General features: G+C 37.6%; 1 protein-coding gene across 3 annotated transcripts in view; it reads right to left on the reverse strand.

The window, feature by feature from the left end:
• Positions 1–5,983: 5,983 nt before the first annotated feature.
• The window catches only part of LOC123865970 (glycerol-3-phosphate dehydrogenase, mitochondrial), a 29,190-nt gene continuing 20,162 nt past the window's right edge, over positions 5,984–15,011 (reverse strand). Inside the window, exons 9-16 of one of the 3 annotated variants that reach the window (XM_045907237.1) lie at positions 14,690–14,884; positions 14,061–14,182; positions 13,262–13,398; positions 12,411–12,564; positions 12,034–12,222; positions 11,172–11,270; positions 7,767–7,907; positions 5,984–6,622 (exon numbers count right to left, since the gene is read on the reverse strand). In XM_045907237.1, the coding sequence (XP_045763193.1) occupies positions 7,773–7,907; positions 11,172–11,270; positions 12,034–12,222; positions 12,411–12,564; positions 13,262–13,398; positions 14,061–14,182; positions 14,690–14,884 (1,031 nt within the window). In that variant the 3' untranslated portion in view covers positions 5,984–6,622; positions 7,767–7,772. Of the gene's footprint in view, positions 6,623–7,765; positions 7,908–10,517; positions 10,617–11,171; positions 11,271–12,033; positions 12,223–12,410; positions 12,565–13,261; positions 13,399–14,060; positions 14,183–14,689; positions 14,885–15,011 lie in introns of all 3 variants that reach the window. The other 2 variants (XM_045907232.1, XM_045907243.1) reach the window with 2 other exon arrangements.

Consider the following 15,011-nt stretch of genomic DNA (forward strand, 5'->3'; position numbering starts at 1 on the left):
AAAACCATGAAAGAATCTTTTCTGATTGTGTGTTCTGTGATTGGGCAGGTAGGTAGGTAGGTAGGTACATACCTACCTACTGTAGTGCGCGACAGGTCGAGATGGCAACCGGAATGGGGACGCCTGTACACCCGCAAAGCTCCCGTGCTAACCAGCTGCGTGTGAGCCTGGGTGACGTGTGGTGTGCGGGGCGTCCCCCCACTTCATACCCCGAATAACACCTATCTAGCCTATCCAGACTAGATATTTTTTAACAATGTGGGTAGATATACAAAATATAACATACTTATTAGACACAATAAAGTCTAAGTACCTACCTATCTACACCGTCTAGTCTCTATAGTCTCTACGCTCTACCAACCCATTTCAGCCCCATTGTCATGTAAGTAGACCATAAGACATTTTTGTGTTCGCGTCGTCGTACCGTTATATCCAAAAAATCGAGGAACAAGATTAATGACTTCCTTTAGATGGTATCAACTCCATCAAGGTGACTCGTTTTTTACCCAGTTAAGGTCCCGTACCTACCTACCCTAATTGGTAGGTATGCTGTGTTTTACCTACACTAATCAAAGTACTTAGATATGTTTAGTAAGAACTGGAAAAGCTTCAGCTGAATTCCCAAAAGTTATTACGAAAAGCACGAAATCTTAGTAGGATATCCGATTGTTGCACAAGGTACAGTCAACGGCCGTAAGTCGTTTAGCACCTTAATGATCATTTTAACATGGCACGGGTATGCACATGCATTTAGCTGTGTGTGGCGTATTTATAGCAAAAAGGTCATAAGTACGACAGGTTTTTGGTACAATAGTTTCACGGAATTGCTACTCGAATTCCGAGGCCAACAATATAAATTTTAGGTTAGCGATAGCATTAGATTTGTTATAGCTTGACCAAAAAATAAGAAACTTCGCTATATTGTGGAAAACCAGTGGAACTAAATAATATTATTAGTAGATATACCTATTGTATACTTAATTAGTGTGGCTATGTAAAATGTTATTTACTTTCCTGGTGAACATGATATTTTTACGCCTCATAAACGAACAGACGTGCTATGGTGCCTCTTTTGACAGCATTTTTTTGAACGGTTGCCCAACGAGTCACACTCAAACGTGTCACAGTGTGACTCATTGGGAATTCAGCGAAAATTTTCTCCGATCGAGTGACACTGTTACTAGTTGCAACCTTTTTAACATCCCAATTCCCTGAAACGAGTCACACTGTTACTCTGGGTATGACTCGAGGGGAAGAAAAAAATATTTATTTGAGTATGATGTTGAGTTTGAGTTGTGTATGATGGGTCAAAGGGCAAGGGCAATGGACTGTCGTCACAGGTGTAAGGCTGCAGTGACGGAAGCGGAAGTGATGGTGGGCGGGCCGGACCGCCACCCGCCTCCCGCCTGACACGCCCTAGCTATCCACGCTGCATCTTAATACTAATTAGCACAATCATTGTAATTTGGCAAGACATGCTTAACACTGACTGAGAGCCCTTACCTACTCCTTAGATGAGTTCTATTCAAAGCCTTGTGGCTAGATGCGAAACATCACCTGCATTCAAGATCACGTCATAAACAATCATCACGTGACATTAAATAGCTAACCTTACCTGCCAATTCTAATTGATGAATTTAAGTGTTGGTAATAGGTAGGTACAAGGAAGGAAAATCATGAGGAAACAATCAGATTGTAGGAGTCCTTTAAGTAGACCAATGTTTTGCTGGATAAAATTACTTAAGTAAGTAGTATAAGTATTACCTGCCTAAGCCTACCTCCTTACTTAAGTACTTAGGTGCTCGTTTCTAAAATGACTCTTAGGCTTTTTTAGGACATTATATCACATTGTTATTGGGTAGGTAAGTAGATAGGTACTATAATATCCACCTTTATACAATACTAGCTGTGCCCGCGACTTCGTTCGCGTGGAATGGCTCTCAGCGCGCTTTATATGGCCACGGACGCACAGGTGCGAGGCGTGTAGTAGGTACGTACTCTGTACGTTAAAAATGTTCGCCGTGATTCTTTAAATTGACATCACTTTTTTATTTATGAACCGATTGACATGAAATAAACACTAAATATTAAGTGAAGCTTACTACAATATATTAGTGAAAACCGTATCTAAATCGAATAAGCCGTTTCTGATATTAGCGTGCACAAACACACAGACAAACAGACAAAAAAAAATTAATTAAAATTTCGGGTTCGGCATCGATATCACACTAATATTATAAAGGCGAAAGTTTGTATGTGTGTGTGTGTGTGTGTGTGTGTGTATATGTTTGTTACTCCTTCACGCAAAAACCACTGGACGGATTTGGTTGAAATTCGGAATGGAGATAGATAGTATCCTGGATTAGCACATAGGCTACTTTTTATCCCGGAAAATCAAAGAGTTCCCACGGGATTTCGAAAAACCTAAATCCACGCGGACGAAGTCGCGGGCGTCAGCTAGTAATAACATATTTCCATTGTACAGACACCACTTTTCTACAATTTTACTATATTACAATATAATATACAGACAACTTAGGTAATATCTAAGTACTTACTTACCTACTACTTAGATACGTTTGAAGATGACATAGGTACTTACTTACTCTTGACTTGAACAACATTGTATATTGTACCTACTTATCTACGTAAGTATTTGTAGCGTAGACGCTACAAATGTCAAGGTAACTGGAGTAAAACAAAAGAGCCCCACCGATAGAGACCCTTAGCTCTACGCTCTACCCACGCCACGGCTCGGATTACGGAATAAAGAGAAATGTGTCACGGTTAGCGCCGAGCTTTTGCACGATATCATTAGGACATATTTTTTCGAATTTCAACTGGCAGGTGGCCGCATTGATGAATGGAAGGGTGAAAACGCCATTATGAAATTCTTTGCGTAGCTAAGTAACTAAGTACCTACCTACTCAGGTAATTTGTACTTATAAAACATTTTTTAATAGTTAAGTAAGTATATTCAACTGCCTACAATTTAAGTAAGTATATATTTAGATAATAAGTTAAGATGTAGGTAGTAGGTACTTATTTAATCTCTAAAAGTAGACGATTAAACAATAAGTATGAATAAGCTAGGTGTATATTTTTATACTTATCTGGAAAAATAGTAAGTATTAGGTAGCTAAGTATTAGGTAGCTACCGTGCAGATGTTTAGATTCCTGCGTAATTTGCATTTTATACTGGACAGTCAACTTAGTTATAATCTATGGCTAAGCGTGGGAGGTTAACGAGTAAGTATTTAACATTTAAGTCGCAATTAATCATGAGTCAAGGATTTAGTTATTTTTTGCTGTTTGTTAACTTGATTAACAAATAAACAAAGTGTCATTTTAAGTATTTGGGTAGATAAGTGTTTGGGTAAGTTGGGTAGGTACCTACTTATCTACAAGTTCAGAAAAACTGTCAAGAAATTTTTATTTTCGTTAAGTACCTACCTACCTACCTACGAAAAGTGTCAAGTGAGGTAGGTACCTACCAACCTATAGGTACCTATAGGTATTGTCTTTTAGAAAGAAGAATTTAAATAAGATTTATAAGTAGAAAAATAATTACCTATTAAAAATTATGTAACTAGTATAGAAAAATCTCAAAAGAAGAAATGAATGAAAAAGCCGCCTTTGCACCACAACATTTGGTAAGCCTCATTATTATAGTGACTATGAGCCCATGTAAAGGGTAGTTACCTAATTAGTAATTATAATGAGTAAACCAACGTGGTCATAACCATATGAGTGGTCTACCGTCTAAACCGTACCTAAGTACCTAAGTATAAAATAATCTTTCCCATGAATGTATGCTGGCCTCGGTAGGATTCTCGATAAAATCTTACCAACCGTAACCAGGAAACCCGTTTCAAAAATACAATACAATCCCATCTTGATCCAAATGATGCCGCAAGCGAATTCACCCTCAAGTAGTGCGTTTAAAAAATTCATGAACACGCGGTTGTTGCGCCCACCCACCGCCCGCCCGCGCTCGCACGCCGCGGGGGCGTAACCACCGCCCTACGTCCGAACCACGTAACTTACAAGACTTACAAGTTTTATATCAAGAAGTTTTCACGTTACTGAAACGAAACTTATTGAAAGTAACCGAAATGTACCCACAATACCCTAACTAGATTTTTTTTAAATCAAGTTTTTTGAGAAATCAATTACCTACCTAACTAGTAAGGGATAATTAAGGACAGCTCATTAAATACCTGATTTGTAAAAAGCACCACCTTAACAAATTATGATAATTAGATTATATCGCATAGATAGTTACTATAATGAGCTGTTATAACTAAAAATTGATATTTTTAAAATATTCTACATGAGTAATTAAAAATATGTAGATATTATGTAAACTCAGCTGTCACGGTCGGAAGAAAATTAACTAAGTACTTGTAATAATTATTAGAATCTATTAGAATCGTATTTTACTTATGTAGGGGAACGTAGAATAAAAAAACTCCTAAACAACAATGTCAGCTGTTGCAATGACCTTGAAAGTATAGGCGGGAACAATTGAATTTTAGAACGGAATTCGTTCATTCGTTCTTTCATTCATTTGTTTATGGTTGGTTTTTCCTACATTATACATAGAGTAACTAGTTACTAAAATTAAAAATACTAATTCGTCCAAAATACTCAAAATAGAGTTTGCCGAAAAAATATACCTAATAATAATTATTAATCCTGTGATATAAGTTTTGAAAAGAGACAATGGGTTTGGTACATAACCAAGTTTTTACAAGATACTTATTCAAAAAGCGATATTTATCTATTTGACTGATTTCGGCTTCACATGGATTACCTACTTCAGAGTTCAGCTTCAGGCCAAGTAATAATAAACTAAAATGTGTTTACTTAACATGTAGGTAGGTACCTACCTGTTTATGCTTACTCACTTATTGTACATTATACTTAAATGAGTGGATAAAATGAAAAATCAATCAGCACATTTCAAAATTAAGTATTACTTACTTACTTAATTGTACTGTCAAACAAACATTTATGATGGTGAAGGTAGGATCCCTAAGGTCCGGAGTATGGACGCCCGTCCGGCTACAATATTATGTTGCAGGCGGGTCACTCGAGCCTAGTTCAAAATGTTCCAACAGGCAAGTAGATCATCATGCTAGATTGCGATGCAACTTGGTTGCGATATACCTACTCACCACAACAAGTGTTTGCACCCTGATTCTGTCACTGCAACAGTGAATCTAAAGGCGGGTTCTCACGTTCCAATTAAGTAGCATAACAAACACTTTTTTATAAATAACCAGCGACCGGCCAGTGCATGGGTAGTTCTAGCCTATTAAAATTTTTGTAGGGTTCTCTACTTTTTTGAAAATAAAATATAGCCTATATCACTCAGGAATAATATAAATGTAGCTTTCTGTTTCTACTGGTGAAAGAATTTTCAAAATCAGTTCAGTAGTTTCAGAGATTACTTCCTACAAACTTACAAACTTTACCTCTATATAATAGGACTTATTAGTAAGTACTTATAGATATTAGACTTGTCGGTAGGTAGCTACTTTTTGCCTGAAAATGGCAACTGCTGAGTTTCTCGCCGCATAAATCTGCTTTTCAAACTTTGTCATAATATATTATGTGCCACAAGTTGTCCTACATGAAATGAAGTTTCATTACATTTACATATAGTCCTTATCTTCCAAATAACCATGGGTTTGTGGATAATACCTGTGCAGAGCTGTTGAGTATAACAATAGCTCATGAGGTTTTAAATAACAAACACCATGGGAGTATTACATAGAAGAGTATGCACAAAACAAGTGGTCCGATCTGAACAAGAGGCGTATGATTGTACAAACCCAGATCTCTGTTGGGATTATGTATTTAATCCTGTCTTAAAAGACCTGTGGAAAACTCTTGTTGCAACTCTAGATTGTACTGCTTGTTTTGCACCAACTACCAGTCTTAATAAATATTGGTAGGAAAGTAATGAAAAATAGAGTTAAAGAAGTTCAAATATATTTATTGCACAAACAATTTTACATGAATATATTATAAATCCAAAAAAATATACGGTTTAACAAAACACACGCTTAGCGTGATAAACATTGTACAATAATATGTTGTATTAAAAATAATAGTCTGGCTAAAATATTCGTTGAAATTTCTTCAAACTATCAGTACATAGGTAGTTAGTTATTCGAAAAATAATTATTTTTGTGTATAAATTCATATCCAGAATAATATAGCATGACATATGTAACGATTGTATTTAAATAATTTAAAACTACCTACAAACAATCTCAGATTCAATCTGAATATATATTTCATAAATTAAGGACTACATAGGTTCTAAATTTTAATAAATTCAAACAACTCATAGATTGAATAAAATATTTGTTTCTATGTACATTTTTCGAGAAACGGCTACAATTAATTTGTGATCAAATAATGCACTGATTCATACACACAAATATTTCAAATCTCATAATATTGGACGTATTATATGAGTAAGTAATAGGAGAAATAAATTATTAAGAATAACATAGGTTTGTTTCGTGTTTGTTTTATTTTATGTAATACTTATATTTTTAGTGATTGCTCTTAAAACTACATTGTTGCGATACGTATAACTATTCACCTGAAACAATAAAATCTGTTAAAAAATTAAAGTTAAATCATTGGAACGTAGATGGCAATGTACTAAAAAAATCAATAACAGCTGATTCGGAGGTTGATCGACCGGCGTTACTCACGTGAAAAAGATTTGTACACTTGATTGATTTTGAATCTAATAGACTACAGGCCCATGTTCAAAAATGGATGGGTCATATGAACCACCAGATGATGTATATAGTACGATATAAGACCATGCAATAATAAGATTCAGCACTATGAATGTACTCACTCTACCTGCACTTTTGAATTTTCACCAGCACTCAGTTGGACAGCTTACAAGTGACGGCATAGTGCTGAATCTTATTATTGCATGGTCTTATATCGTACTATATACGTCATCTGGTGGTTCATATGACCCATCCATTTTTGAACATGGGCCTGTAGTCTATAAAGCCTGGCTATCCAGAACTGCGCACGGACTAAACGTGAAGCGTAAATACTTACCTATAGTAAGAAGGCGTCCTTAATGTTTGCGAACGAGCCAGCTTGCAGTCTGATGGTGAGATCTATAGAGTGCACTCTGACTTTGCTTAGACTTAACATTGAGTTGATATGAGACAGATTGGAGAGATATACATCTGTCTCATTTTAACTCTGTCTTAAGTCTTAGCAAAGTAAGAGTGCACTCTATAGATCTCACCCTGAGCACTTAGATATAACATATCCTAACGATCTATTACTAAGAAAAATTAAAGCTTGTTCTGTAGATTTTTGCTATTGTATTACCCATCCCCGATCTCCCCCCTTTGAGCCCACAGGAACGCTCTGACGAGTCTGGGAAGACGGCACCTTGCTGTGGCACAAGCTGTCATGCCTATATGCAAGGTGTATGAGGGCAGGGGAGTAGGTCAGTATACCCTTCAGGATAAGCCCAATGGGCATCGCGCAAGAAAGGCACCGGCGTACGTTCTTTAGCTCGAGAGCCTTTTTGAATTTTGAATTTTTGAATATGCGGTAAAGATGACCTTCAAGCGGGGTTTAGAGGGTAAAAAACCCATATAACCTGATCCTCCCCAAAAAGACAAGACGTAAGATTTCCCCCCGCCAAAAAAAGGGATCTCCAATGACTGACTGTGTTAATCGTCCTAGTCTAGTCTGTGACCTACCGTTGTCTACAAGCCGCCGCCACTCCTCTCGACGGTGATGCTCTTCTTGAGCTGCTCCTGCTCATGATGCTGTTCCTCCATCTCAGCCATGCGCGCGAAGCGCGAGTACGCCACGTGGCCAGATTTGATGGCTGACATCATCTGTATATTTATGTTATCGGATATAATTCAAAATATAAATGCATAGGATAAATTAAATTTCAGAACAGGTATTTTGTATTCAAGGTGCTTCTTAGATATTCTCAATGATAGAAAAATAAAAGTTCTATGATTAAAATCGGAAAAAAATCACAATACTCCTCAGAACCAACCATCAACCACGGTCACCTTGGTTGAAAATCAACTGTGTAGACTGTAGATGTAGGTTGATGTCAATTTTTGGTTGGTCAAAACCTTTAAACACCTTGGTCGGGAGCGCATCCCTCCACCAAGGGCAAATAGATGTTATTGAGTTAAGCTACGACCTTTTGGACCCCTGGGCCCTGTTTGCCCTTTAGAGTAGGTATACACTGACAAGGCGATCCAACCATACCACCTGTAGACTGAAACTCCAATTTGGATGATCCATCCAAGGTGACCTTGGTTGGTGGTTGGTTCCGATCGTGTATTCGACTTAAAACATTTTTACACTGAGTCTACTTAGCTTAAAAATTATTATTTTTAAGCTAAGCCAAAATATTTGATTAAAGTAAATGTATCAATTCATTTCGTTTTAGGGTTTTTTTTATACAAAAAAGTTTTGTGTAATATCTACAGAAGCTTTTAAAGAGACTTTGCAACCAAAGTCTCTTTGGTTTAAATAATGGTTAAAAAAATATGATGTTAGTTAAAAAACAGAAAACAACACATTACACAGTACTTCGCACATTACACAGACTCGATACCAATTCAACACCGTTTCAACTTGGAACACTTCTTTGAATTAAGTAAATGTTGAAAATTCCACGGTAAGGAACACGATATAAAGCTCACATTTCCATGCTTTACGAGCACAGTTTACGAGTGACTGAGTCGAGTCGGAGTGGAGTAGGCAATCGCAAAGACCTTTGATAAGCAAAACATGCACAATTACGAAATTTTCACACGTGATCATTAGATCATACTTGAAAGACTGCCCGAATGAAGAAGTTTAATCGTTAGTTTCATAATTTTTTTCTTTGTTGAGAAATTTTACTGTTTTTTTTTTCATATTTTTGTTATATTTTAGTAAATTATTATGATTAATTCATGGAAACTTCTGCATTCGGCACCATTCAGGCAGCCTAATATTCAGGTTAAATTCTCGCATTTCTAGACCACCTCCATCTTCCATCATCAGGACAGAAGTCTTCGTGCCCTTTATGGAACATGACGAAGTCGTCGGAAAAAGTACCTAATTGACATCGTTTTTTGTTCTCGGCCGAATTTCATAAGCATGCGATTGTGGGAGAGTAACTAAAATGTTATTCCGCCATAACAAAAGTGAAAGGTTAGAAACAGGACTAGAACAATACAAACGCCAAGATGCATACTTTAAAGCAGACTCATCGCATACATAAATAAGATAAAATCAGCATACTAACCGGTTACAATATTGAAATACTTGATAATGAATTCACATTTAAATTCTTTACTTGCGATATAGCATTGTGACTTATATGTGACTGTATGTCATAATAAGTCTATGTATATCAATATTGTGATCAGTCATGTAATTATGCCATAACTATATTATACTATAATTGCACGACCAGTCCTAAAGACTAAATCCAGCGATTGGGGTATAGGTTGATGTCAGTCAGTCAGTTTATCCTATATACAGGGTGGTCAAAAAGTCGTGGATCAAACGCAATAGGGGAGATATAGGAGGTCATTTCCAGCAAAAAAAAATTCTACAGCATGGCCATATTTAAATTGCCCTAAGAGTTATGAATATTTTTGGGTTTTTAAAAAGATGTGAAAGAGAGGCATAGTTTTTTATCCTTTTTTTCCTAGAAAAGAGGGCGTTCTGGGTAGTTCTGGCACGTGGTGGTAGTGAAGAGTTTCTGTTCTTTTCACAAATTTTAAGTGTGACAAGCACAGTGATGTTTCTAGCATTCCAACGTACAAAAAACTAGCAGTTTAATTAGCAGCATGATAATCTTCAAAATTATTTTGAAGTAAACTAATCTACTGAAATTTGCACCTTGATATGAAAAAACGATTATAATACCAGAATTACGAAACAAAGAGTAATGTGTTATACCTCATTTGAATTGGCATTAAATCAGCAAGTTTTTCTAATACAGGGTCACTTTTCCGTAGTACATTTTTTTTTCACAGTGCGCTTTTAAAGTGACATTTAATTTTTGGTAACGCTTTAAAAGTTTTGGAAAAAAATTAATTGCTCCTGTAATTTGGTAGCCAGAGCCTCAATAGAAGGTTTGTAGTACTGATACATTATCTAGTAATGACAGAGCATAGTTTGTTTTATTGTTTTTTATCTCATTTTTTTTTTAATTAGTCTAATTGTAAGAGAATCTGGTATTTTTTTTAAAAACCCAAAAATATTCATAACTCTTAGGGCAATTTAAATATGGCCATGCTGTAGAATATTTTTTTGCTGGAAATGACCTCCTCTATCTCCCTATTGCGTTTGATCCACGACTTTTTGACCACCCTGTATATATATTGGAGAGGTAAAAAAGCATGCACTAACGACGGACCTAAAACTGTCATGCAAATAATTTATTATTATACAAATGCATGGTTGAATGTGTAATGTGTATGGACCTGCAGATACTCGTCGAGTTCGACCTGCCCGTTCATGTTAGTGTCGATCTCGCGCAAGATCTCGTGCAACTGTTCCCCGGTCACTTCCTCACCGTAGTTCTGTGGAGCAAGCCCGAATGTTCAACACCGAAGCGTTTACATGACGTATCTACTAGTTTATGAGAGTTGTGGAACATTCTTATATTAGGAGATCACTACTTACAAACGTTTTAAAGAAATATCTGTAAAGTATAAGCCCGATTTTAGTCTTGCCGTTGTAACCTAGGCCAATAAACAGAGATTTTGGCCATACTATACAAGTAATATCTATTTATTTAGTTAGACAATAACTAAATTGAGCGTGGTAAATAAATATAGTCTTTCGAAATTGCAATTGCCAAAAATGTTCCACAATTCATGTCGAGAGTATTCTAGAATTATGCAAAAAGTTTACTACTCAAATTGTGTCAAAAAAAAAATGCTCTAATTAACCTACTGCAAAAAAAAGGAAGGATGTTATTACTTCTGCTAGCAATTCTGCATTATTCTGGAACAATCTTTCTCACTATAGATATTAAAACATAAAACATCGTACACAGTGTTCTACCCTTCCCATCATCCTAAACCGTTAATACACATAGGTGCCACATAGACCCCGTCGTATCTCCTGTCTACCTGCAGGTAGTCCTGAATCTCCATTTGGCCGTGATACGTGACGTCAATCTCGGACAATATCGCCCTTATTTCGTCCTCTGATGGCTTCACACCCATACTCTATAACATTTTGTTGCATAATATTCAAAAAATAAGTTACGCTAAGCTGAAAGAAAGAATTATTATAGCTGTTTCATCATTTGAATGGACCATGATGGCAAAACACGGTTTCATCAATACGACATAATAATACGGGTAGGATATCTTTAAAACAAGAGTGAATAGGCATCTTCTAGGTAAACGCGTCCCATCTTAGGCCACATCCTTCCATGTGTGATTGTGGTCAAGCGCTTACCTATAATGGATTAAAAAAACAAAACGCGCAAAACAAGTAGTATGATGTAAACACGAGGCATATGACTGCGTATTGTACGCAAAAAAGATCTCGTCCGGGCTTGTGCCTATATTTAATCCTTAGTCTATAACCTGCACAAATGGCCATGTAGCAACTTCAGATGGGACTTCTTAAAAGAAGCGAAGTGCGCTGGAAATTTGGATTTTTTTCTGAATCCTCTAAAATTTAACTACCCTCAAATGAAAAAGGGTGTTACCTTCAAACTCCTCCTCAATAGTTCGAAGCCCTTCTTGCCTTTTCGGTGATTTAGATTTTAGAAGAGCTTGATATAAGACAACCTTATTTTTGGTCAAGTTGATCGAGAACTTGTTACGATTAACCCTATTCCTTTAGTCTTGTGATTATAAAATTACCCTCAAATGAAAAAGATAATCTTAAAACTGCTGAGATTTTGAGGAAACGCTCCTACCCGATTTTATATTATATCCTCTAAAATACAACTACCCGCAAATGGAAAAAAGGTGTTACCTTCAAACTTCTCCTAATATCGTTAATAGAGACAAAGCCCTTCCTGTCTTTGTCGATGATCTGGAAGCGCTTGATGTAAGACTGGATCTCGTCTTTGGTCAGGTTGATCGGGATCTTGTCGCGACTGGCGCGGTTCACCATTTGTCCCATTTCGTTGGCTAGGAAATCTGCCGCTGCTTTGGTTTGTTTCTGAAAATCATTTTTTCATACATTGAAAATTGTCCAAACGGCAGGATTTGGAGCGTTAGTCGCGTTTGAAGTTTTGGGAAATCGTAAGTGATAAAACAGAGAATTATCCACGTATTCGTCACTAGTCATCGCTTTCGACAATAGATTTCCCGGCGCGGCGGCTTACGCTCGTACCATTATAAACATACCTGCTTCTCGGCTTCAGACCACTTCAGTTCCTCAGCCATGATGTCAACGACTGCAGGCAAGGCTTCGGCTGCGGCCTGCACGTTGAGAAAGGCGAGGCGCAGGCGACGCGCGATCATGTCTACCGCGGTACACGCGTACTCGCGCACACCGTACCTGACGAGACAATGTTAAAGACTAGCAATTAAGAAAAGTTGGGACATCTCGGGAAACAAGGGACGACTATTCAACCAATTGCGTGCTCCCGCGCGTTAGAAATACCCTCAGGCCCCATTTAGTTCACCAGACCTAAGAATCGATACTGCACGTGCGTTCAAACTGTTTGCCATTGTAGTAAATTAGTTACCAAACCGGCATACAATTTTTGTGCAATGACGTTCAATTTTGTGCTGATTTTTTGCGTACACTTCATTGAGTGATACGTCCGTTGCGTTAGCGGTTATTCGTGGCGTTCATACGCACCAAGGAACGGCTACCTTAAAAGTTCAAATATTTGATAGTAAAAAATCGAGAATAGTGTTGATTTATGATAGATAAATACAGTACTACTCCTTTTAACTTATTCAGTCACTTTTATTTATTAGTATTTTTGAATGGCGCGAAAATATCTCAGCCAATCATAGTGCGCGTCCGTGCGCTATTGGTTGTTGCCAACACGTCTCGTTTTGTACGCACGAATTATGAGCGGGATAGCATGAATCTCTGTTTGTTTCTCTTGTGTTTAAAATTACCATCAAGCATTAAGGTCTGTATTTCATTGGTGTACATTAGGTTTGGTCAGTGACGCAATAATGCGACATAAAAGTGGTTGTACTTTGGTTTTAAAACATATTTAGGGTAAAGGTCAGCGTACCTAATTTCAGCATCAATGTAGGGGAACTCTGGGTGGATCTTGTTGCCAATGATGGGCCACCGCTTGCCGGTCATCTGAGCCATCTTAGCGACCGCGAACGCTCTGTCCCCGTAGGATTTAGCTAAGTGCTGAGCTACCTGGAATGAGAAAATTTGTATAGTTCATAAGTCGTGATAGCTTTGTCGTCGACATTCCATCTACACGCACGAAACGTTTTGCGTCTTCATTCCTCATACGCATGGCTAAGGTTTGGAATACTCTTCCGCGATCTGTGTTTCCTACCAATTACAATCCGGGTATCTTTGAAACCAGAGTGAATAGGCACCTCCTAGGTAAACGCGTCCCATCTTAGACCACATCATCACTTTCCATCAGGTGTGATTGTGGTCAAGCGCTTACCTATAGTGAATAAAAAAAAAAAAGCTTAGTGGTTAACATGCCACCTCTTATTCGAAAGGTCAGGGGTTCAAATCTTGGCTAACTTCTAACTTTTTGGGGTTATGTTTATTTAAAGCAATTAAATAACATCGAGAAAGAAAACATCGTGAGGAAGCTGGCATAGCTGAGATCTCCATAATGTGTGGGAAGTCTGCCAATCCGCACTTGGCCAGCGTGGTATGCTCCTATAGTCTACCACGCTGCCCAAGTGCGGATTGCCAAATCCTTCCTATTCTGAGTGGAGACTCGAGCTTAGAGCGAATCGGCGATGGGTTGACCACGATAATAAGAAACGATATGAATTTTCATTGCAATTCATTGGCAAAATGCATAAATCACAATAAAAATTAGTAAGTCGTACCTCCATTTCAAGTCCGAAGTCCTGCACCAACCTGATGTACATGGTAGGAGTCCAGCCGTGAGCGCCTTCTATCAAAAAGCCGTCCGTCTGGCATTCCTTGAACAAGGGTTTCAGATTCGCACCTGGAATTATACAGCAAATACTTACGTAACTCTGGTACAATATTAGGATTGAAATATTTAGTAAACATTGCAGATATTCCTTACTATATTAGGCAAATACATTTTCCTAAATATATCTGACGAAAGTAGTAGTTTTTCGGGAAGCCACAAAAATCTAGATAGCTCTGCCCCAATTTTAGAACAGTTAAACGTTACAGTAAAAATTTGTATTAAAAAAACGCTTTTTAACCGACTTCAAAAAAGGAGGAGGTTCTCAATTCGTCGGAATCTTTTTTTTTAAATAAAATAAAATTTTAACAAGTACGTTAAACTTGCCAGTTAGGAAAAGAATTTATCGACTCTTTATTTGTTCGAGTTGGTATTGAACCCACTACTAATTTACATATCGCTTCCTACCGCGATTGCGTTTTTAGGCGGAAACACCCTATAGTGCTATTGTGAGATCTTCTATTCAATAAATTACAATTCATATGACTCAGTCCTTAGTTTCGAGTTATAAAGTCTTACTTTCGATAGCAGCATCAATGGTCTCGGCAGCCATGGCTCTGTAAGTGGTCCACTTTCCTCCGGCGATAGTGACGAGGCCTGACGGAGACACGTGGACGATGTGGTTTCTCGCGAGGGACTGAGTGTCGGGTTTGTTGGGGTCCGATACTAGAGGTCTAATGCCGGACCACGCTGAGAGGACGTCACCGCGCCGGACTGCAGGACGAAAATTTAGAGTTAAAAAATTGCTAAAGTATTTGGGGGACACATTCATAATAATTTTTATTCTAATCCCGCTGGCCCCGTTAATGGGGACACGGCTAATGGGGCCAACGGGACTACA

This window comes from Maniola jurtina, chromosome 1, assembly GCF_905333055.1.
Source record: "Maniola jurtina chromosome 1, ilManJurt1.1, whole genome shotgun sequence".
Taxonomy (NCBI): domain Eukaryota; kingdom Metazoa; phylum Arthropoda; class Insecta; order Lepidoptera; family Nymphalidae; genus Maniola; species Maniola jurtina.